At 33.4% G+C, this 23,251-nt stretch overlaps 1 protein-coding gene and 1 long non-coding RNA gene across 30 annotated transcripts in view; one reads left to right on the plus strand and one right to left on the minus strand.

The window, feature by feature from the left end:
* LOC106874089 (calcium/calmodulin-dependent protein kinase type II delta chain) overlaps positions 1 to 23,251 on the plus strand; it is a 349,479-nt gene that overhangs the window by 269,708 nt on the left and 56,520 nt on the right. For 13 of the 29 annotated variants that reach the window (XM_089352054.1, XM_089352065.1, XM_089352070.1 and 10 more), the window contains 2 exons: positions 19,402 to 19,485; positions 22,376 to 22,393. In XM_089352054.1, the coding sequence (XP_089208180.1) occupies positions 19,402 to 19,485; positions 22,376 to 22,393 (102 nt within the window). Of the gene's footprint in view, positions 1 to 6,797; positions 6,900 to 19,401; positions 19,486 to 22,375; positions 22,394 to 23,251 lie in introns of all 29 variants that reach the window. The other 16 variants (XM_089352055.1, XM_089352060.1, XM_089352067.1 and 13 more) reach the window with 3 other exon arrangements.
* On the minus strand, positions 2,366 to 16,037 carry LOC128247825 (uncharacterized). The gene is made up of 2 exons (XR_008264146.2): positions 15,948 to 16,037; positions 2,366 to 2,488 (listed from the first exon to the last, which is right to left on the minus strand). It is a non-coding gene; the product is annotated as an uncharacterized LOC128247825 (long non-coding RNA).

The raw sequence follows: 23,251 nt of genomic DNA on the forward strand, positions 1-23,251 counted from the left end.
GATTGAGACAAGTTATAGAATAAAAGCCTATATGGCTGAGGAAAATACCTAAGGAGAACATTCTATTTAGTGAGTACAAACACTAAAGGGTCTCGCATATGTAATATGAGTTGAAATACTTTAATGAACTGAGATTATCTAAGTTGTTAGCTGATATGGTCTCCTTCTGGGAGTGTTTTAAATCTAAAAACAATCAAAAGCAGCAACTGCAATATGATCAATTGATTGAAATATTTTGACTATGGAGATAATACAGATTGGGGTGGATCTAGTCTATAAACCCAACTGATAAAAGCAACAGATATGATGTGGTCTTATCAGTCTTCTTTGAAGAATAAACATTCTATTTAGTTGGTAAGACTAGGTTTGATATATATATATATATATATATATATATATATATATATACACACACACACAGAGGGAGAGGAAATATCATGACATTGATTGTGAATGTCAGCAATATAGTTGGGGCAGGTTAAAATCCCTTGGGAAGCATTCTGCATAATAAATACAAATACAGTAAAACAATATAGTAATACAGTTAGTTAGAAAATTTTATCATCTGGAATTATCCAAGCAATTAGTGGACAAAACTCACTCTAGCAGGTGGTTAAAACCTAAAAACAACAAGCTAGAAACATATTTCTAATGAAATAAATTGAACACATACGACTGTAATGTTATATATACAGAGATGGATATATTGTGAATGGTTAAGCAGCAAGATTATGTATGAGAAGAGATACTTCTTGGTGATAAATTTTTCACTGATATCCCTGAAGTAATAAGTACTCACATAGAAATTGAAAAGTTTGTGTTGGCAGAGTAGTCTGTGTTAAGCATACAAGACACCCCATAGCCTAATGAACACCAAACTACAAAAGGCACACAGTCCTGATGTACGAATTATTCTGGCTTGAAAGGACTCTTACCAAGAAAGCCTGAGAAAAGAGTGAGTGAGGCCAACAAATTGTATTTGCCCCCACATGCGCGCGCGCACACACACACACACACACACACACACACAAACACATATCAACAGATATTCCTTCTAAATAAATTATTTGATTACCTATAAAGACTGAGAGACAGTAGTGTCTATATTGGCTGTTTTGCTTGATCATACATATTTGACATTTTCCTTCTCATTATTATTAATAAAGAGGCTATATGTCCCACTCTTTTCTCTCTTTATCTTGCCCTCCTCTTGCTTCAGAGAGTGAGTAAGGCTGGGTCACAGAGAATCAGGGAGAAAGTGAAAGAAAAAGACAATGTGGGAGAATAAAAAATGAGAAAGTGTGGAGGACATTAACCAAGTGTGAATATTCTTTTTCTTCTCACAATCCTTTCAGTTCAAATTATGACCATGTACATAAATATAGGTATATTTATATTTTGTTTGCTTCTGTAGTAGTTACATCTTCATCTTCAAAAAAGAAAGAACAGCATTTTAGATTTTCAGACAGTGAAATAGGATTACACTAATGCTTTTATAATTGAATTTCAGGTCCAGGCCTGCAGAGCAAGGACAGCTATATATTAATATAGAATTGATTTAATTCTATGTAAGAATTAATTGCATAAAATATTCATGTTCTGCTATGTTACATAATCAGTTATACTGCTGTATTAAGATGGCATAGAGAGGATATGCCATCTGTTATCAACATGATGTTGAAATATTAGCCTAATGATGAGCATCTCATTATATAGGGTATCAGTTAGTGTATATTGTTATAAACAACACACGATTAAAACCTTCAAACTTGTTGTAATTGCTAGACCTTACATAACAAGTAAAACTGCTCCTCGAAGGCTAGACTTCTCTAGAACTCAAAAATGCTTATGCACTGATAAGTTGCTAACCCTCTGTGAAGTCCAAGTGTAACCTATATTGGAATACTATTCATCAATATAAGATAGCCCTGCCTTTGCACATTGTAATATCTTAGGCTGTATCCAAGAGGTCATTCAACTGATTAGCAAAGATTCACTTACCCATGCCTCTGGTATTCAGACATGCTATGTCTTTGTTTCACATACCATCTCTGCTTTTCTGGACTTCATGCATACCCACCAAATGCACTTCACTCTCTCCATTCATTATCCATATCTCACACCCAAAACTCACTCCACCTTAAACACTTCCCAATCATTCATCATAAAGCTTCAGTCCTCAAGAATTTGTTCCCTGCCAATAATTTTTCAGAGACATCTACAGATGTTCAACGGGAACATCAAAGACATCAATCAGATCAAAGTCATTGTTACATCTACTCATCCTTTGACTAAATTATTAAGAGAGAACATATGATAGTATTATGTATCATAGTACATGAAATAAAATAATAAATCCTTTGAATAATAGCATGATTATATTGAAGCACAAACAAATGATCATATACGTCAATAATACAAAAACTTGAGCTGCACAGCACTCCTGGGAAAGATGATCTTCAATTTGGTTGTCTCTGCTGAAATGCACCTGTAATATTTATAATATTTAGATTGTCAGCAAATTATAGTCATTGGGGGTGGGGTATGTCTCAATAGGGAAAAGACAAATTGGATCTCAGCATATAACCAGAGTATTAAATTTGTAAAATAAAAGGTGTTTCCTGTGAGAAAAGTTAAGTTTTGACATTTCAGAAAAAAGCCTTATCTGCAATGTTAGAACTTTATTAACTTGTAATTAACAGACTTTATTGACTATTATTTTATCAATAGCATCACGAGTTTCTTCAGATACTGATGGCAGCAACATTGTAGGTTTATTTTTTTTATGATAGTTTTATTACCCAGTGTATATCTGCTGAAGATTGGATTTTGAATCTGAGAAAAGCAGCCATCTGAAATAAGTTTTTTTTTTTTTTTTTCGATTCAGTCCTCTTTCACAGTATTGGTTGTTATCAGAGGTCCAAACTTGTCCTTCACTCTTCCTACCTATCGGTGATGACCAATGGGTATTTAATTGTGGGAGCAAAGGTTTATGACAGTTAAACATCATCATCATATTACTATGTCTTATTTTATACTATTGATTAATGTTATTAACATAGCTTAATTAACATATCTCAGGTTTGTTAGTTATGTTTAGTAGACTATAGATAAGAACATTCTCATACATTCACTGGAGTTCAAGATGAATTATAAGAGTTCAGTTTCAAGTTATGGCAGTTTTAAGACATTTGTGAAATTATTTTTCCTTAACATGTTCATATTCTCCTTTTATTCTCATTTTCCATCTCTCTGTTACTTTCTGGGATAGAGGTGGATGCCTTTGTCTCCATTCTTTCTTTCTTATCCACAATACATTTACTGTTTATTTCATTATTAACCATAACTTCTTTTTTTTTTTTTTTTTTTTTTGTAAATTACCTGATCTACCTCTAACACACACTCATCTTCAGATATTTCTCTTACAAATCTCTATAAAACCAGTCTTGTTGAAACTTGAGTTGGCAAACTTTGTCTTTTGACACCTCACCATTTGGTTTGGTAACTCTGTTACCTCTGTTACCATGACTTTATTACTGTGGCTACCTTAAACGACCAAATTTTAGTCTTACCAACTATCAGAAGACTGACAACACTGACAGTTTGACAATTAAGGTTACAGTTACTAATTTATTACATGAAATTCAACATCTCAGTATTGCTTCTCTAACTAGCTTTGATAATGAGATGAAACAGTGTAGCATCTCAAGGACCCCTTGCCATCTATGTAAAATTTTGTTTGGGCTGCATATTTGTGAGTGTGTCTGTAAGAAAGATAACATTCTGAAATTACATGAGCTACTGTTGTGTTTTCTGTTGTCATTTCTCTGTGCTTTGTGCTTTTGAAAATGTACAGAATAAAAAAAAAAAACAGGTAAGAGTTAGCTGCTGAAAAATTATCCAACTGTAAAACAATGCTTTAGCAATATGTATTCATCTAATCCATGCTACCATGGAAAAAAAGCTTATATAAAAACAACCAATTTTTGTCAACATTATATCAAAGAGTTCCATCAAAATCTTTTATGCTTGCATCTATATAATCTAATAATCTTAATGCTTTTTTTTTCTCATGTCTCAATAGACTTGCTATCTTTGGGTGATATCTTTACTTATATCACATAACTAATAAGGAATCTCTGCATAACTGTTCATGTAACAGCTATATACTTCTCTCAACAACCTACTTAGCTCTAAAATAAGGACTGCAAAAATTGTTGACTTTGCCCTTCATCTTTCTAAGGTTGATAAAATAGTTACCAGTCAAGTACTTGGATCAATATGATTAACTATAAACTTCCCCAAATTTTTAGTCAAGAAATTACCATTATTGCAAAAAGGAAAATGATAATGTCCAACTGAATGTCTTGCAAACCCAAGTATGAGTCTTGGAGTGAAGCTAATTTATTTGGTTATATTCTCCCTTCCACAAATTTGTAACCATGGGTCTATGTAAGAAATCATCACTGGCAAAATTGTTAGTGCATCAGATAAAATTCTAAGCAGCATTTCCTTTCATATTTTTAATGGTCCATTAAATAAGTATTAGTTGAACACAGGAGTCAAAGTAATCTACTAACACCTCCCACTAAAAATTGCTGTCCTCATGCCAAAATTTGAAACCATTGTTTTAGCCTTGTTATAATGCTGAAGACTCTGCCTTTGAATTTGCTCGTGCTATATTCCTCATAATATCTGTTGAATGTATCTGGTTCTTAAATTCAGTTTTGACTTTGAAGGAGAGACGCAGATTTTTGTCCCAACAATCATTAAGCATAAGAAATGTTGATTATTTCAAATAAACTAAATGTACACCCTCACTTAACTTTATATTTTACTAAACTTCTCTAAAAAGCTCTAAGATACATTTCCTCATTTTTAAAAATCTTTTTTAAGTATTTTAATTCAATAATTTTTTTTCTTATTTTAATTACTCATAATGTATCAACACTGTTTATATGCCACCGCCCACTTTTCTGTAATTTCTGAAATGTCAATGCCACATGGCTATTAGTTTATCAAAATGGTGTGATGGGTTGTCCATACTACAATAATATGGTCACAGCAACTTGAATTTTCTGAAATAATTTTAAGTCACAATTAAAATTAGCACGCTTGCAGCAGAAGCTATAATGAGTGGTCATTCAACCAACTAAAACCATGTCAAATATCCTTCAAATCCCACCTTTTCATCTTAAAAAGTGAAGGATGTGTTATATGATATACTCTTAGATACAATATGTCTGATAAAAGACAAGATGGTCATAACTGGAGCATCTTTGATTACAGGCCTGCAGGTTCAGCGCAATCTTAAATTCAGTTTTGACTTTGAAGGAGAGACGCAGATTTTTGTCCCAACAATCATTAAGCATAAGAAATGTTGATTATTTCAAATAAACTAAATGTACACCCTCACTTAACTTTATATTTTACTAAACTTCTCTAAAAAGCTCTAAGATACATTTCCTCATTTTTAAAAATCTTTTTTAAGTATTTTAATTCAATAATTTTTTTTCTTATTTTAATTACTCATAATGTATCAACACTAACCTTACTTACAGTGTTGCTAGTGCTCTTGGCAGACTCATAATACAAAAAACATTGCAGCTTCTTTCGCTTTAAACGTTTGAGATTCATTTTGTAAGACTGTATTGTTTGGAAATTTAAATGGAATTTCGTTATTTTGTTTATGTGAAAATTGCGTTTTTAATTTTGTTTTCTCATTTTTGTAATAATACGATTTTTAATAGAATGCTTTTTATTCACTTAATAATTTAAAAAATACTATTATCATTGTTGTTATTGTTAGTGCAGTGTAGCAATAGAAATCATAATGCCGGACAGACTAACTTTGACAAAAGATTTAGTTATGTGTCTTTATGCACTCAGTTCAAATAATAATAATAATAATAATAATAATAATAATAATAATGATAGTGATAATTATAATAATAATAATAATAATGATAGTGATAATTATAATAATAATAATAATAATGATAGTGATAATAATAATAATAATAATAATAATAATAATAATGATAATAGTAATAATTATAATAGTAATTATTATAATAGTAATAATAATGGTTTTAAATTTTGCCACAAGGGCAGCCATTTTGGGAGAAGGGATGTGTCGATTACATCGTCTCCCAATATTCAACTGGTACTTAATTTATCAACCCAGAAAGGATGAAAGGCAAAGTCGACCTCAGCAGAATTTGAACTCAGAATGCAGCGACAGGTGAAATGCCACTAAGTATTTCGTCCAGTATGCTAACCATTCTGCCAGCTCACTGCCTTATATAATAGTAAAAATAATAATAGTAGCAGTTATGTGCTGATATCTAATTATACTTTTACCTTATGAATGTGAGGTTTTGTGCCAAAGTTAAAAATTATTAAATCCCACTGAGCTCTGCTCTGCCTTTTATCTTTCTGGGCCCAATAAAATAAAATACCAATCAAGTACTGGAGTTGATTTAATTGACTAATCTGTGGCCCACATAAAATTTAAAGCCTTGTGCATATGTTAGAAATTATTATTATCACTACTAAAACTTCTATTGCCATTGTTAGTATAATATAATAAAAGTATATTACAAGGAGAGTAAATAATTGGATCATACTTTACAGGTTATTTTGTTGTATTGTGATGAGGTGTTTGTCTTCAGATAGACATGGAGTCAAAAATCACAAAGCATAAATTTGAATTCTAGCTTATGTTTTACTAAACTGTATACTTTTGTACATATTCCATGTGAGTGTTTCACCATTTTATTGTCATTACTGTGTAGCTGCCTCCAGTGGAAGTTCAGGTAACAGTTCAGTGGGTGGCTCTTCTCAAACTATATTATCTGCTGAAAAACAATCTTCTCAACCAGGGGTCTTAGAGCCAGGTATGTGGAGAGACACCTTTGGCCTATTCTTCCCTTCCTCTTCAAAACAAATTCCGTAATATTTGCTGACTGCAAAATCCCTGGACATTTTTCTCTTACACTTTATATATTTTTTCTATTCTCCTCTCTCTCTCTCTTTCTATTTTTTTTTTTTATCCAGACGTTTTTCCATTTTCTAAACCTTCTCTTCCTCTTGGTTGGTAAAATACCTACCTTCACATTTCTTAGTATTTGCTCCTCTTAGATCTTTTTTATTTATCTATTTATTTATCTGGTTATTTCAATCTTATCAGATACACTTTGGTATTTTTTAAACAATCTATCTTACCAAAACCACTGCAATAGTAGTACCACTTTAGAGCTGACCTTCCACCCATCCCTTCCTCTATTCTTTTCCTCTCCAGATGGTGTCCAGGTAGGTGCTGCTCCCTCCTAATTTTTAACTTTCACTGAAGATTTTTTTCCCTTTTTCTTCTTTACTCAGTGAAGAATATATATAGTTCTCCTTTTGTTTTCCATCCCCAATATTTCTCATCTATCTATTTGCTTTTTTCTGCTTTAGCTTCTGTTTCCTTACCTATGGAGCCAGTCCATAGCTTTTGGTATTTGATTTTTTTTCTGCTTTGATGCAATTATGCTTCTATATTTATAAATATTTCTATTTTTTACGTTAAACTTTTTTCCATTCTATTTTCTGTGGTTCAGTTATGGAAATTGGTACTTTAGTTTTAAATTTTAGTCTTCAGAATTTTCTATACAAATACATATATTATCAATACACAGTAAATAAATTATAACCTTCAAAAACAACAAACATTATACATATGTGTATGTGTGTGTATGTATATATGTATATATATATATTGTGTGTGTGTTTATATAAGACAAAGGTACACAAATGCGTATTCATGCACAAGGTGGACTTCTTTCAGTTTCCATCTGTTAAATGCAATTACAGAACTTTGGTTGGTTTGACACTTGCCAAAGGTTCTGCACAGTTGGAATGAATCTGAAGTTGTGAAACTGTGTAGTTGTGGAGTAAACTTCATATTTATACATAACATAATGCATACACATACATATATACATATTGTATGCACACATTTATATGCATATATATCTATATATATATATATATATATATATATATATATATATATATGCACTCATTTATTTAAATGTGTGTTCATTTCTGTGTGTGTGTGTGTGTGTGTGTATATATATATATATATATATATATATATATATATATATATATACACACACACACACACACACACACACACACACACACACACTCACTCATACACACATGCACAAACACACACATACACACATATTGCTTATTTTTCTTATTTTTGTGTGTTTAATTTCCTATTGTCTTCATTTGTGTTTTAATTGTTTACTAAATAACTTTGAATTCTTCAAAACTTTAACCTTATATTATTCTGTGAGTAACAACATTCAACTTTGATATTTTCTTCAAATTATTTTTAAAAATAGTATATTAGTTTGTTTTTTATTTTCATTTTTATTCTTAAATTTTGAAGTTATTCTATCCTACTTTTTTTTGTTCCTGTTACTTTATCATCATTATTGTTGTCGTTTCTCATCACTTCACTTCATCCCAGTTTCAATCTTCAGCCATAAGGTACTGTTTTAGCCAAACCCAATTCTCTGATTCACTCTTGCAGCATTATTTAGTTACATCCCTTTATGGACTGAGTTCAAATACCACCTGAGTCACCTTTGCCATATACTCACCCACAATAAATAAAATACTCACAAATATATTAGGTTTCATTCATTCCATTATACACATTCATGACCTGTACTCAACACTGAGTATATAATTGTATCTGATCAATAATACTTGGTGACAATTACAGCATGGAAGGCACATATTAGCCACTTGAAAACACACAAAAACTGTTAATGTCACTAAAACATTTAATATTTAGTGTTAAAGTTTTCATTGTATCCACTGCAACAAAAATTTTGACATTTTTTTTTTTATGACTAACATGTAACATGTTTCTTCCATGATGTAATTGCTTTAGTTTCATCACATGGTCTCAGATCAAATTACTTGGTAGACAAGTATATCTCCAAAACCCTTGAAGACTTTGTTTCATTTATAGTTTCCATATCTTACTATCTTGCTTATCTCACTCCTCGTTTGTAAGATTTCACACTTCAGAGGGATTTTTTTTTCTTTTGCTTTTTTGGTATTCTCTACAAACAATCTTTTATCATTCATGCACGAATCCCATGTAGGAAGTCAGAAGAATATTTGTTTTAATAATTGTCACTAAAACATGTATGTTTGCCAGTTTAGTAGCATGTGGAAATGGAGTGCATCCTGTTTAGAACATAGGTATTTAAATGTTATTATGATCGTTTTCTGCCTGTCAAATGTGTCTCAGAGGTGATATGTGTCTCAAATGTGATAAAGCAATGATAAAATTGGATTTCTTTGAAATTCTTATGGAATTTTAGACATTATTCACAACAATTTCCCTTCTCTTTATATACACACAAACATGGTTTATATGTAAGATTTCATTTAAATATTGACTAAGTTAATTAACGACCTATCAGTGGTGTGTGTGTGTGTGTGTGTTCAGAATATCAAACACTAGATTCAGTTTTTGCAGGGATAATGATATAAAATCCTCGAACTGTTAATGAAACTGTATATAATCATATTACTAAAAGGTGATTTTGTGGCTTTATTGTAGCTACAAGCTTTTATCAACTGTTTATGTTTCATTTGAAAACTTTTCGATATAATCCAAAATTACTTTAACACTTTGGCTACCTCCTTGTTCACAGCCAGGGTCAATGTACAAATGAAAAGTGGAGGTCAGTTATGATTTACTGAACTAGATAACCATTTAGAATTATTTTGATCATAAGACTTTTTGTCTAGGTTCACCAAGGCTTCAACAACTGTGGATCTTATTGCATAATTGTGTGGTTAAGATGATTACTTCATAAGTTCATAGTCTTGGGTTTAGTTATATTGCACAACATCTTGGGTATGTCTTCTACTATAACCCAGGGCCAGCCTATGTATTGTGAATGAATTTGGTAGGTGGAAGCTTTGTAGAAGCTTTTCATATGTGTGTGGTGTGTGTATGTGTGTTCATCTTAGTCTCTCACTACTTGGCAATCAATTTTGGTTTGTTTTTGCCTCCATAACATAGTTGGTCAGCAAAGAGAGATTGTTTGATTAGATACCAAACTTAGAATAAGTTTTGAAGTCAGTTTTATTAACTAACCCTTCAAGATGGTGCCTCAACATAGCCACTATCTTCTGAGTGGAACAAGTAATGAAATAGAATAATATACTAACAGTGATCTAGGAAATTTGTTATGTATTCATTGTTATAGCTGACTATGTGTTGTCTATGTGATTTGGCAATTTTAAAAATAGTAATACAAAAATTAGAATGTTAATGATTTTCCTGGTCTTATCAAACATTATGGATTTATTTTGTGGCTATTTATATCTACTGAGATTAAAAGTTGTTGGCAAATTAGTTTGAAAGAGTGGTATTTCCCCTGTGTCCTAATCTCTTAATTCAATAAAATTCAATGGTTTTAGTTGGTTGAGACAGCAACTGACATAATTCAGTTGTTAGTGAGAGCTGTTAGTCATGCATGGATGTTTCTCTAGTATTTTACCAATAGCTGACAAACCAGGCAATGCCTACAATAAACATGAAGCCTTAGTACTTCCCTCTGAAGTAATACATCGCAAGATATGGATGTACGCCATCTGCAGAAATGCTAACAAGATCCAAGATATTCTGCAACAATGTCGCTGTGCTTTCATTTGGAAAGGTAAAAAAGAAACAAATCATTTGCTGTCTTTCGTTTGATATCATCTTCACTTCATCACTACACCTGTTGTGCTCTGATGACTAACCTTATCCAGCAGATATTAGCAAAGGTGTTCCAGTTGCAATCCTCCCAGCTGTTTTTTCTCCTTTTCATTATTACAGATATAGAGAGTTATCTAGGACTACCTTTATCGAATATGTCTTTTCTCTTTGGAGACAGTAGGGACTTAATTGATTTGAAGTTTTCTAATTTTTCTACCTGGTAGTAACCATTCAAAATTTCCTTCATTCACACATGTTGTCACTATTGTTGTTGTTGTTTAGCATTGTTCAAGCAAATTTATCCCAACATATTGCTCTTAAAAAAAAAAGAATACAATTTTATTGCTTCAATGTATTTTGTTTGCTATTATACAAATGAGGACATTTTGGTTTGTTATTTACTGAAAATAAGCATCTATTTATTTCGGTTTATTGCATCAGAGTAGATCCCCTATTTCTGGGTATTTTATCATTTATGACTGACTCCCCATCAGGTTCTCACTTTTCAAAGGTGTTCTACTTTAGAGCAGCTCTCCCTTTCAATGTTTTTAGTCTGTGACATTATTATCAAAGTGGGACTTAGAAATATACATACACCTTGTAAAAGGAAATCTAAACTGTTTTTAATTTTTAATACATACCACCACTAGAATTGTTTCCATGCTCAGTGGCATTTCTTCCAACTGTACATTGTAAATTCAAATGGGTCAGCTTTGCCTTTTCTTTTGGGGTTTATAAATTACATATCAGTGGAACACTGAGGTTGATGTAAAAGACTTACCCACTTCTCCAAAACTGCTGGCCTTGTGCCAAAATTTGAAGCCACCACTGGCCCCAGTTCTACTTATACATAAACAGGTCTCCAGTTCAATACTACTGATTATTTTCGTTGTATATACAGGCTCAGCTCTTAATTCTACATGTTTATGTGTGTAATTACATGTATATACATAGCCATCCGTGTATCATACCTAATGTAAATACATCATGTAAACCAATTTTTCTGTGGTATTCTTTTAAAAGCACAATATGTATTAGAGGTAGGTGAAAATCATTGTAGCAGTGGCTGGTGAGAATGCTAGTTGTTCATTTCTGCCCCACTGGGTATTGTCAGTAGTATGTACTCTTAGCCAACCACATCTTAGGACGAAATCTGTTACCTCCGATATAGAAAAACAGTGAATGAACAATCACTAGTTTTGTCAATAGCAGTCTGATTGATCATAAATTCATTATATGCAACAGATTGAAATAGCCATCTGTGCATCATACCTAATGTAATTCCTTTGCACAAAGCAAATTTATTGTAGTATTGTCCAGAGATAATATCTCTTATGGTGTTTTATGTATATAGTTATGTGTGTGTGTGCATATATATATATATATATATATATATATATATGCACTATATAGGTTACATGCTAGCATGGAAAGCGGACGTTAAACGACGACGATGATGATGATGATGATATTATATATATATATATATAATAATATTAGGGACAAAATCCAAAACTATATATTTTATATATATATATATATATACATATATATATATATATATATACATATATATATCATCATCATCATTGTTTAACATCTGCTTTCCATGCTGGCATGGGTTGGACAATTTGACTGAGGGCTGGCAAACCAGAAGGCTGCACCGAGCTCCAATCCAATCTGGCAGAGTTTCTACAGATGGATGCCCTTCCTAACGCCAACCACTCTGAGAGTGTAGGGGGTGCTTTTTATGTGCCACCAGCATGGGATCAGTCAGCTAGCACTGGCATTGACTCAAATGGTGCTTTTTACGTTCCACCAGCACAGGACCAGTCAGGCAGCACTGGCATTGACAATGCTCAAGTTGTGCTTTTTACATGCCACCGGCACAGGTGCCAATCAGGTGGTACTGTCATCGGCCACGACAACAACTTCACTTGCCTCAGCAGATCTTTGCAAGTGCAGTTTATTGCCCAATGATTGAAGGGTACTCTTTAATGAGCTGGTTATGCTGCACTGGCATAGGCCACAGTTACTGTCTCACTTGGCTTGCTGGGTCTTCTCAAGCACAGTGTATCTGTAAAGGTCTCAGTCACTTGTCATCTCCTCTGTGAGGCCCAATGTTTGAAGTTCGTGCTTCACCACCTCATCACAGGTCTTCTTGGGTCTCCCTCTTCCACAGGTTCCCTCTGCTGTTAGGGTGTGACACTTTTTCACACACTGTCCTCATCCATACACAACACATGACCATACCAGTGCAGTCGTCTCTCTTGCACACCACATCTGATGCTTCTTATGCTCAACTTTTCTCTCAAGGCGCTTACACTTTGTCGTATATGCACACTGACATTACACGTCCATCAGAACATACTAGCTTCATTCTTTGCAAGCTTACACATGTCCTCAGCAGTGACAGCCCATGTTTCACTGCCATGTAGCATGGCTGTTCGCACACATGCATCATACAGTCTCTCTTTTACTCTGAACAAGAAGCCCTTTGTCACCAGTAGAGGTAGGAGCTCTCTGAACTTTGCCCAGGCTGTTCTTATTCTAGCAGCTACTCTCTCAGAGCATCCACCCCGCTACTGACTTGGTCACCTAGGTAACGGAAGCTATCAACTACTTGTAGTTTCTCCCCCTGGAATGTGACGGAAACTGTTTTCTGCACATTTTCATTGTGTATTGCCCCTGAGCATTTACCACAAACAAAAAACTATCTATCTATCTATATATATATATATATATGCACATGTGTGTTTGTGTGTTATGCATAAATGCAAAATTATTTGTATGCTACCTGTGCTAGACTGCCATCCAATCCAGGGATATATTTATCTCCTATCCATCTAACACATTCCTATTATATTATACATTTATAAACTTGGGCTTCTACTTCCTTCTAAAGTATGGCAATGATTTCTTGCTTAATAAGTATTTAATTGACTCCTATCCATATCATTAGCCTTGGTTAATAAAGATAGAGCATGCAGGTAATTACTAATGTCCAGGTGAAACAGTTTTCTTCATATCACTCAGTTTCAAATACATAGAGGTGGAGGAAATGTTCTTAGCCTTCAATGTGTTGTTTGTTGAAGCATAACTAAAGAGTGTTGTTTTATGTAGTGTATCAATGTCAGTTATCTTATAGTAAGATTCTTCATGTTCCGAACTGCTTCACCTACCACTCATAGTCACAAGGCGTTAAAGTATTGTAGAAGGGCTTAACTGGGGGTTGAAGACAAAATAAATTTTAAATATTTTATACTTAACTAACGCTATCCAACTTATTTTATTATTTTCAAAATTAGATAAAATTCGTATACTAATAGTTGTTGATAGAAATATGTTGCAGAAATAGTTAATGGACATTGAAGTGTTAAATCATGTCTCAACAGAAATATAAGTCAAGTTCAGTGACTAAAAAGTTTCTACAGCTAGTGTTGTGTTATGTTGTGAGATGACACCAGTGCTGGACTCCCAAACAAACACCATTAGCTTGTTTTGGTGAATATTCTTTTTTGGATTGTGTTTTGGCACTTCGTCACTATCCAACCACCATGCAGAATCCATTTTTCAACACGCGTAACAATACCATGTAAAAATGGTTCGCTTTTATGCCATGACAGCAAAGAACAGCAAGTTTCAAGATGACATGTCATTTAATGCTCATTCAGTTGGTGTAGTACCCACTTGTCCAGCTTCTTTACCTTGCCGATTTGTTTCAGATGATCCAATACAATTGGAATCAAAACAGCAAACCTTGCTGCTAACTCACACCTAGTTTGAGATGTATCCACTTCTACTACAGTTTCCAGCTCATCATTATCCACCTTGGTCTCAGGTCTACCAGAGTCTCATTTTCAAGAGTAAAGTCACCAGACTGGAACTTCTCAAACCATCAACGTACAGTGCACTCATTGGCCACATCTTCACCAAACACGTCATTGATGTTTTGAGCTGTCCAGAATGCATTGCTTCCACAATGGAACTCATATTCATAAACAACACAAATTTTTGATCTATCCATGGATTCACAAAAATTGATTTACAAGAGAAAACTCCCCATATAATCAGACACCGTAAATTGCATTTCGGAAAAATGATGTAACTTTTCAGTGTTGTAAAACAAAGAACTGTCAGGATAAAACTTTGGAGTTAACGACTGTCAAACTTGGTGTATAAGAAAATCGGACATTTCATTCTTAATGACCTGATATTTAGGAGAGTGAGAAAACGGTTGGAGTAACTGGAAGTTATTGCTAATATTCAGGTGAGATAAGGTGGTGAGATTATAGAATTGTTAGCATGTCAGACAAAATGGTTAGAAGCATTTCACCCTTCTTTATGTTCTGAGTTCAAATTCTGCAGAGGTCAACTTTGCCTTTAATCCTGTTAGGGTCAATAAAATAAGTACCAGTCGAACACCTGGGTTAATGTAATCAACTTAGCCTCCCTCGAAATTGTTGGCCTTGTGCCAAAATTTGAAACCAATATTCAGGTGAGAGAGATGACTAACAGGGAGAGTAGAGAATAGTTAAGTGTAGACACCATCTTCTGTGAGGAAGTTAGAGTAAAGAATGTAGCCTGGGCGGCTGAGACGGATTCAAGCCAGAGGTTGAGATATGTGTGTCTTGAGAGGAATAGCATGAGTGGTCTTGAAGAATAGCATGTGTGGTCTTCTTCATGTAGAAGGTGATGAGCGAGATTTAGATTGGCTTCAAGTCCATGGGTATTGGAGAGGGTTTTCACATTTCAGGAAAGAGTAGAGAATGGCAGTGCATTGAAAAGTCACATCAACCCTCTGCCAAAGGCCTGAACTGAATGCTTACCATCGAATGAACTCTGCTAAAGGCACTGAAGGAGCAGGTTGATATCAAACTAGGCAGTGTCTACCACACAGAAAAAAAAGTAGCGGGGTTCCTTCTACACTATATACAATGGGACTACATTAGAAAAGTAACAGAGGCATAATGACAAAAAATCAGCAAGCTCCTGTATCAAAGTTGGGTTTTCTACAAGGATTTTCACTGCTGCTAATCTTTTTAATAAGTCTCAAACAACACCAAAATACTTAATCACAACAGTATTCCGATATAATAATACTAACTTCAAGTTATCATTCATAAAGATGTTTTATATGATACTTATTACTACTCACCTTTATCCTTCGTAAATGCTCACATTTGGCAGCTATACTGGTCTTCCACCTCCTTGAAATAGCAGCCAAATCTCCCTCAGATCACAAGCCAGATTTTCTTGAAAAAGGAAAACCATATGGAGAAATGATGGGATGCTTTCAAATGTGTTTTTTGTTCATTCAAGGCCGACCAGCAACTAAACAGCAACAGCTATACACACATACTTTAGTTAACTACTTCAATACAGCTAAGTGGTGATGTTAATAGCAGCAGCATCTACCACAACAAGTGCTGAATAACAGCAATTTTGACAGGATATAGCTGGTTCATTCCAGCACCTCTACAACAGTAGAGCAAAGTTGAAACTGATACTGAAAGTATTCACTTAGTTTCTAGCTATAAAAATATCTTCTTCAGATAAATGTGTTGTTTTATTCAGAAAGATGACAATGATGAAGAATAACTTCTGTTTCCTATATCCCTGCTGCTGTTATTGAGCGGTTGTTGGGTGGATTGGTGGGTTAGGTTGCCACTGCAATTCTATATTTGTAATCAGCAATGAACACAAAAAACAAAAGAAAGAAACCTCACACATGCCACAAACAACTCCAGTAACAAAACCTCATCACACCCCTTCCATTGTTGTTCTGCTATCTAGTTACCTTTACGATTACACTAAACTTTCTTTACTTTTCTTCCTCCTCTCTCTCAAGACAAACTTCATTCACCACCTTCACCCTTTCTATCCACCCTCTACAAATGAAATAGTCACCTGTCTATAAATCCAGGGTGGCTGCTAGAGTCTTCTACCACCTGCCATCATTGCTACTGTGCCACAGTTGGTAGCAGTTACTATCGGTGGCATTTGCTTTTGTTTCGTATCATTGGAAGCTACCATAGCCATTACTTCTGCACTGCACGCCACACCATTCTAGGCCAAGGCTAACGATCACGATGGGGGCTTCTGTTGCAAAAGGTACTGCTACTCCCTTTTTCTTCAGTCTTAAACTTAACTCTACAACACCCCTCACTTCCTCACACACACACACACACATATACACTCACTCACGCATGCGCTCACTCACATAAATTTTATATTAAAAAGCATTAAAAAAAAGTGTTTAAAGTCTGTTACATATAGGTAACTAAACTTTTAAACACATTCTCTCATGTATAGACACACATGCACACATACACACACATGCATATTCTTTGCAAAATCAATTGCATGTTATCAAAATTCTGCCTTAACAGTTGTGAGAATCAATTATTGCTGTCATGACCCAAATATGTTCACAACCCAAGATACCTTTTATTAATTGATCCAAATGACATTAGCTTTCTTTTTTCTCATTTATTCAAATGGAGCTTTCAAATTAAATTTCTATTTGTTTGTTATCTAAATAATTTGGGACCTTAAACCTTTAATAGTCAAACCACCCCTGCCAGACCTTGCTGGCATGTTATATCTCATAGTAGCAGAACTTCCTTGATAATCACATCAATCTGTATAAATACAGGGTGTCCACAAAGACTGGGTACATGGAGTAAATAAAATCATAACATAAACAATTAAATATAAGAAATAATAATTTCTTAAAGTATGTGTTAATCCCTATGTGGGTACATGGAGTAAATAAAATCATAACATAAACAATTAAATATAAGAAATAACAATTTCTTAAAGTATGTGTTAATCATCATGTACCCCGACTTTGTGGACACCCTGTACTTCAACATCACTAACAGCACTGATGTTATTAATTCTAAGGTGTTAAACCTTAAGCAAGACACACTAACAATTCTAATCTATATAAATACACTCCTATATCTAACACCATTAGTGTTATACATGCCATATTGTTAAACCATATACAAGTCACATCACTTTATATATATACCAACATATCTAACACCATCACTGCAATGAATAGTGAAGTGTTAAATCTTAAGCACTCTGCTATATAAGTATATGAACCAATATATCTAAAACATTCAGTATTATGGATATAGTATTCAGCCTTAAGGAAGGCACACCATGCTACATAAGTACACCAGAATATCTATCAATATAAATATTGTGAATACTAACTACTTAAATCAGTATTTCTGTGTTGTATTTGTTTTCCAACTAAACATATACTATGTATTTACTTTGCCAAAGGATAAAATTTTATTTCCACTGTGTATTTTGTATCAAGTGTGTGTGTGTGTATTGGAAGTGAAAGGTGTATGTGAGCATATAATGAGTGTATGTGTATATATGTATTAGAATGTGAGGAAAATGTGAAGTGTTTGTGTATTTGTAGGAGGGGTGCATGTATGAGCGAGAGAATGTATGAGTGTGTAGAAAGGTGTGTCAGTGAAATTTGGGTTATGTGAGATGATGTATGAGATGCGCACATATTTGTATATAATAATTGTGTGTGTGTGTGTAATAAACATGCTCAAATAAAGAAGAAATGGCAGAGAGATGTGGGAAGGAGAGAGATTATAGTGGTAAATACACAAGGTAATGGGAGACAACTTTAATTTTTATCTTGCCCTCTAGAAATGCTCCAAGTGTTTATCTTAGCTGCTGTGTTTCTGTTGTTTTGCAGTTTGAACTTGCTGCACGTGGATCTTTACAGTGAACTGCATGTAACAATGCAGTGACTTCATATAACTTTTGGTGACCGTGTATATAATGTATAACATGTATAATGAAGCTATCTGCCACTAGCAAAGCTTTATATACAAATTATGTCCTGTGTTGTTCTCTGGTATAAAGGTTTCTATAATTGTGGAGAATGCCGATTCATGTTTTGTCTTTGTTGCTATCCATCATACTGAACTGTCAACAGCCCTGTTCATTTAACTGCAATTATAAGTTACTGCATCACTAGTTGAGAGTTGAATTCCTCCATAGTAAAAGCTACATGATCCATAGGATCAGCATTCATGACAGCTGTTTTGAAAAAGATTAGTCTCCATACCTGATATTAAGTATCAATACTATTGGTACATGGAATCAGGGAAGTTGTCCCTTACCCCACCCCACCCCCGCCTCACTTGTGTATTAGGAATGTGCTGTATATCTTTCCTCTCCCCGTTCCTTTCACTGTCTTCTGCCATCTTGACCACTTCATCTCTTCCCTTTTTTAACCTCTCTACCTTGGACCTATATCCTCAAACCTTATACATGTCATTCATAGTCAAACAAGCAACCAAATCACCCATGCCTCTATATTTTATGAACATTTTAACTGACCTCCATGTCATAAACTGTGTCATGTAATGACTACACCATGTCACAAGTGTCCGAAGTCATAATCAGCCAAATCACAAGCATAATGTTCTGTTGCCATGGCCACCACCTCATACTTCTAATTACAAGTGATATTCTATTGTACAGTATCTTTCCAGCCTCAATGTAATTTTGTTCATTTTGAAATTTGCTAGAATTACCACTCAAATTTCTTTTCTCTATTTCAGGTCGTAGCTTGGTGGCAAAGAAAAACGATGGTATTAAAGAATCCACAGATAGCAGTGCTACACTGGAAGATGAAGACACTAAAAGTAATGATATTAATATAATTTCAGTATTGATTTAAGTGTACTGTTTAGTTATTTAGGTCTCAATGTTTCTCTGTTCTCGCCCTATTAGACCAGTATTTTAATATTATTATTATGTATGTTCATTTCTAGGTGTTATTTGTTGATTATAATGCTTTTTTTTTTTTTTTTTTTTTTTTTTTTCCACAATTCTTATTACTTTTATATGTGTTCATATTACCCCAAAATTATCATTCATAGCTGGATAATATACTTTGCTAATATGTTTATTTTACTGGGGTCATTCACAAGAATTGTCAGCTGTCTACTTTTTTACACTCTTAGGTTTCTTAACTCCTTATAGCACTGGGGTGTTTAAAAATGAATTCACTATTTAACTCCTGAATTCACTATTTAACTAAGAAATGACCAACTCCTCTTGCTTCAAGAAATTATATCTGCACTTGACACATCTTTGGTTCAGCACCAACAAATGCAAAAGACACCAGTCTTCAATGACAGGTTTATGCTCATATAATTAAAAAAATAATGACAGCTGCTAAATTCTGTATTAGAGGATTGCAACCCAACAATTCAATCTAGCAGACCATTCATCAATTATGATACTGTGGTATGTGTTTAGTTAGATGGCCTGGCCAACTTAAGAGTTTAGATGCAATTTCTTGAAGCTAAATCAACTGATATTCTCTGACATTCTAAGAATTGTTCCTACCTGACTTTTTTCTCCCTTTTTTTTTTTTTGTGTATAGGTATTTGCATAAACTGAACCATACAGTGTTGAAACAGCAACAATTAATAATAGAGTAGATACTTCTCATCTCTTCTGGGGTGCCACATAAATTGGTTGAGGTACTAACATAATTAAGGGCCCTTATTTAACTGTATATTTGATAAACTGTTAAGCCTGTACATTTCAGTGGAGAAATTCCTGCCAAAATTTATCAAACAATAATCTCAGAGGGAATGTATGTACCAAAATATAGTTTCAGGTCATAGTTTGCTGTAATGATATAAAGAACTAACTAAAGGTTTAAAAATTACGGTATTTTCTCCAGATATTAGTGTGGTATATGTATGTATGTATGTGTAAAAACATCTTATGTGAATCAGAAATATATTAAAATAATGTAAGCATGCAATATATTTGTATGTTTATGAGTTATGTTAATTGTGATACTATATGTAGCTTTATAAAACAGTCTGTTGCTCAGAAACTTTCAATCATAATTATTAAAGTTGAATGTCTGTGTAGTTATCACTGAAATGTTATCTGAAGAATGCATAGCTCATCAAGAACTTGGTAATGGCTGAGTACATTGTTAAATAATATATTCAACATTATTTAATAGTGATGAATTCATTGTAATAAGCACCAAGTCAAGCTAAGGCAATAATAATAATGATAATAATAGTAATAGTATAAAAATAAAAGTGAATAAAAAGCAAACATAATTCTTTTTTTAAAATTGGTCCATTCATTTTACTTTAGTGAGGGAGAGAAGCTATTTCATACTTATCTATTTATTTTTCTTGCAATAATAGTAATCCAACTGTAGAACTGTGTTCAATCTATTTCATAGTAACAAAAAATTATAGAGATAAATTTCCAGTCATATGTACATATCTCAATTTTCATCAAAGTGATATCAAATTCACGATAACTTATGGAGAACAGTTAAATCAGAAAGCTGTTTTTGTTTTGTTTTTAATGAAATCAGATGGCTACAGTTTTTAATATAAAAAAGGTGGCAAGAGAAAATAAAAGTGCCTGGATCTTTTTCAAATTGATAGATAGATAGATGTGAATGAGATAGAGTGAGAGAGAAGAGAAAGTTGAATGAATTCATTAGTTTTCCCTGCTACAGATTTTAATGGCAGGTCTTTCCTAAATTCAAATGTTCAATGCAAATTCTTTTCCATCTAAGCCTTTTCGTATTCAACTGCAGCCATATTTCATGTGCATACATCATGAGACAAGCAACATGAACACTCAGTTCTTTGCATTCTTTTAGCTGTTGCCTTCATGACAAACAACATGTGATGATAACTATCGTCATACATTAATGAGCCCACAACTGTCGTTAAACAATGACTGGAAATGTTTTCCTTTAACAAGCATTTTTTGATCAGTCCAATCCATTTCACATTATTGAAGTGAAGATTGACTATTTGATAGCAGTAGTAGTAGTAGTAGTAGTAATAATAATAATAATAATAATAATAATAATAATAGAACTCTGTTTAATTTATTTTATAGATAATCTGTAGTAATGAAGGTAATAAAAATAATACGCATTTCAATCTTATCATGACCTCATCAGTGTGATATCAAATTCAAGACTTTTAATGGAAATCAGATAAATCAGAAAGTCCTTTGTTGTTTAATCAGATCAGATAGATATAGAGTCGTTTTTTTTTTTTTTCTTAAAGTAAGAAAAGAGAGAAATAAATAAATATATAACCTATAGCTATATACTACACTGCCCCTCAACTATGCACCTCAGTACCCAGTACATGTTCGCTATACTGTCCTGCAGTTGTGCGCTACACTGTCCTTCAACACTGTTCTACAGTTGTGCATTACACTGTACTATCCCACAGCTTTACGCCGCATTGTCCTACAACTATACATTCTACAGTATTCCCCAGTGAAGACTACACTGTCATTCAGTTGTGTGCTACTCTGTATCACTGTTGTACAATCATAGCTGCAAACTACACTCTAAAGTTGTTGACACCTCCAAACTTTCTTGGATTTTATACAATATGCTGTCCTCACTGTACACCACATTAGTCTTTCCCATAACATCATTCTCATAATATGAGAGCTGTGATAACATGATAACCACATTTAATTATAGCTATTTATTATTTCTCCTCCCCCAAAATGTAGGTAAAATGGATAGTGAGAGTAAGTAGAAACTTAGTTTCTTTTATAATCCATAACTAAAATTTGTTATTTCTAATATATTGCTAGCTCATGTTTCTTTCTCAATCTATCTCAATGTTATGTTTAATGTGTGGCCTATATTCCTTGCTTGATTTATCTGGAGTTGTCTAAACATTCAGTTCATATTTTATCAATTATCAAAGAAGGTAAAAGAGAGAAAATAGAAAGCTTCTGACAATGCAGAAAGTTTTATAAAACCTTTATATTTCAGATGCAAAGGCCCATCTTCAGAAGAAAAACAGTCTGGGAAATGTCCAGTTATGTAGGTTCCATTTACCCATTTAAATTACCTAGCATTATGTAGCAGCAACAAACTTCCAAGCTGGAAGTTCATTTACATCAATGCTTGGAGCATTGATTACACCTATGTTTGGAGAGTGACTGCTGTTGCTACATTATGCTAAGGGATTTGAATGGGTTAATGGAACCTACATAACCAGACATTTCCCAGATTTTCTTTTTTTTTCTGAAGATGGGCTTTGCACCTGAAATATAAAGGTTTTATAAAACTTTCCACATTGTCAAAAGCTTTCTATTTCCTCTCTTTTACCTTCTTTGATATTACAATGCTTCAAGCAAACTACAACACTTATTTATCGATTATGCTCTTTTCCTACTAACATTTTTCCTAGATACACCATATGCTACACAATATATAGACATCTTATTGAACCTCAAGAGAGCTTCTATATAGTCACTCCAGTTCTGTATAATAGCCAAATCTTTGTTTTCAACTTTCCACTGTCTCTAAAATATAAACCATGGATTTAAAATTTTATATCCTATGATTACTCACTCCACAATAGGATCTGCATGTGC

The sequence above is a fragment of the Octopus bimaculoides genome, chromosome 5 (assembly GCF_046866305.1).
Source record: "Octopus bimaculoides isolate indiv1 chromosome 5, ASM4686630v1, whole genome shotgun sequence".
Lineage (NCBI taxonomy): Eukaryota > Metazoa > Mollusca > Cephalopoda > Octopoda > Octopodidae > Octopus > Octopus bimaculoides.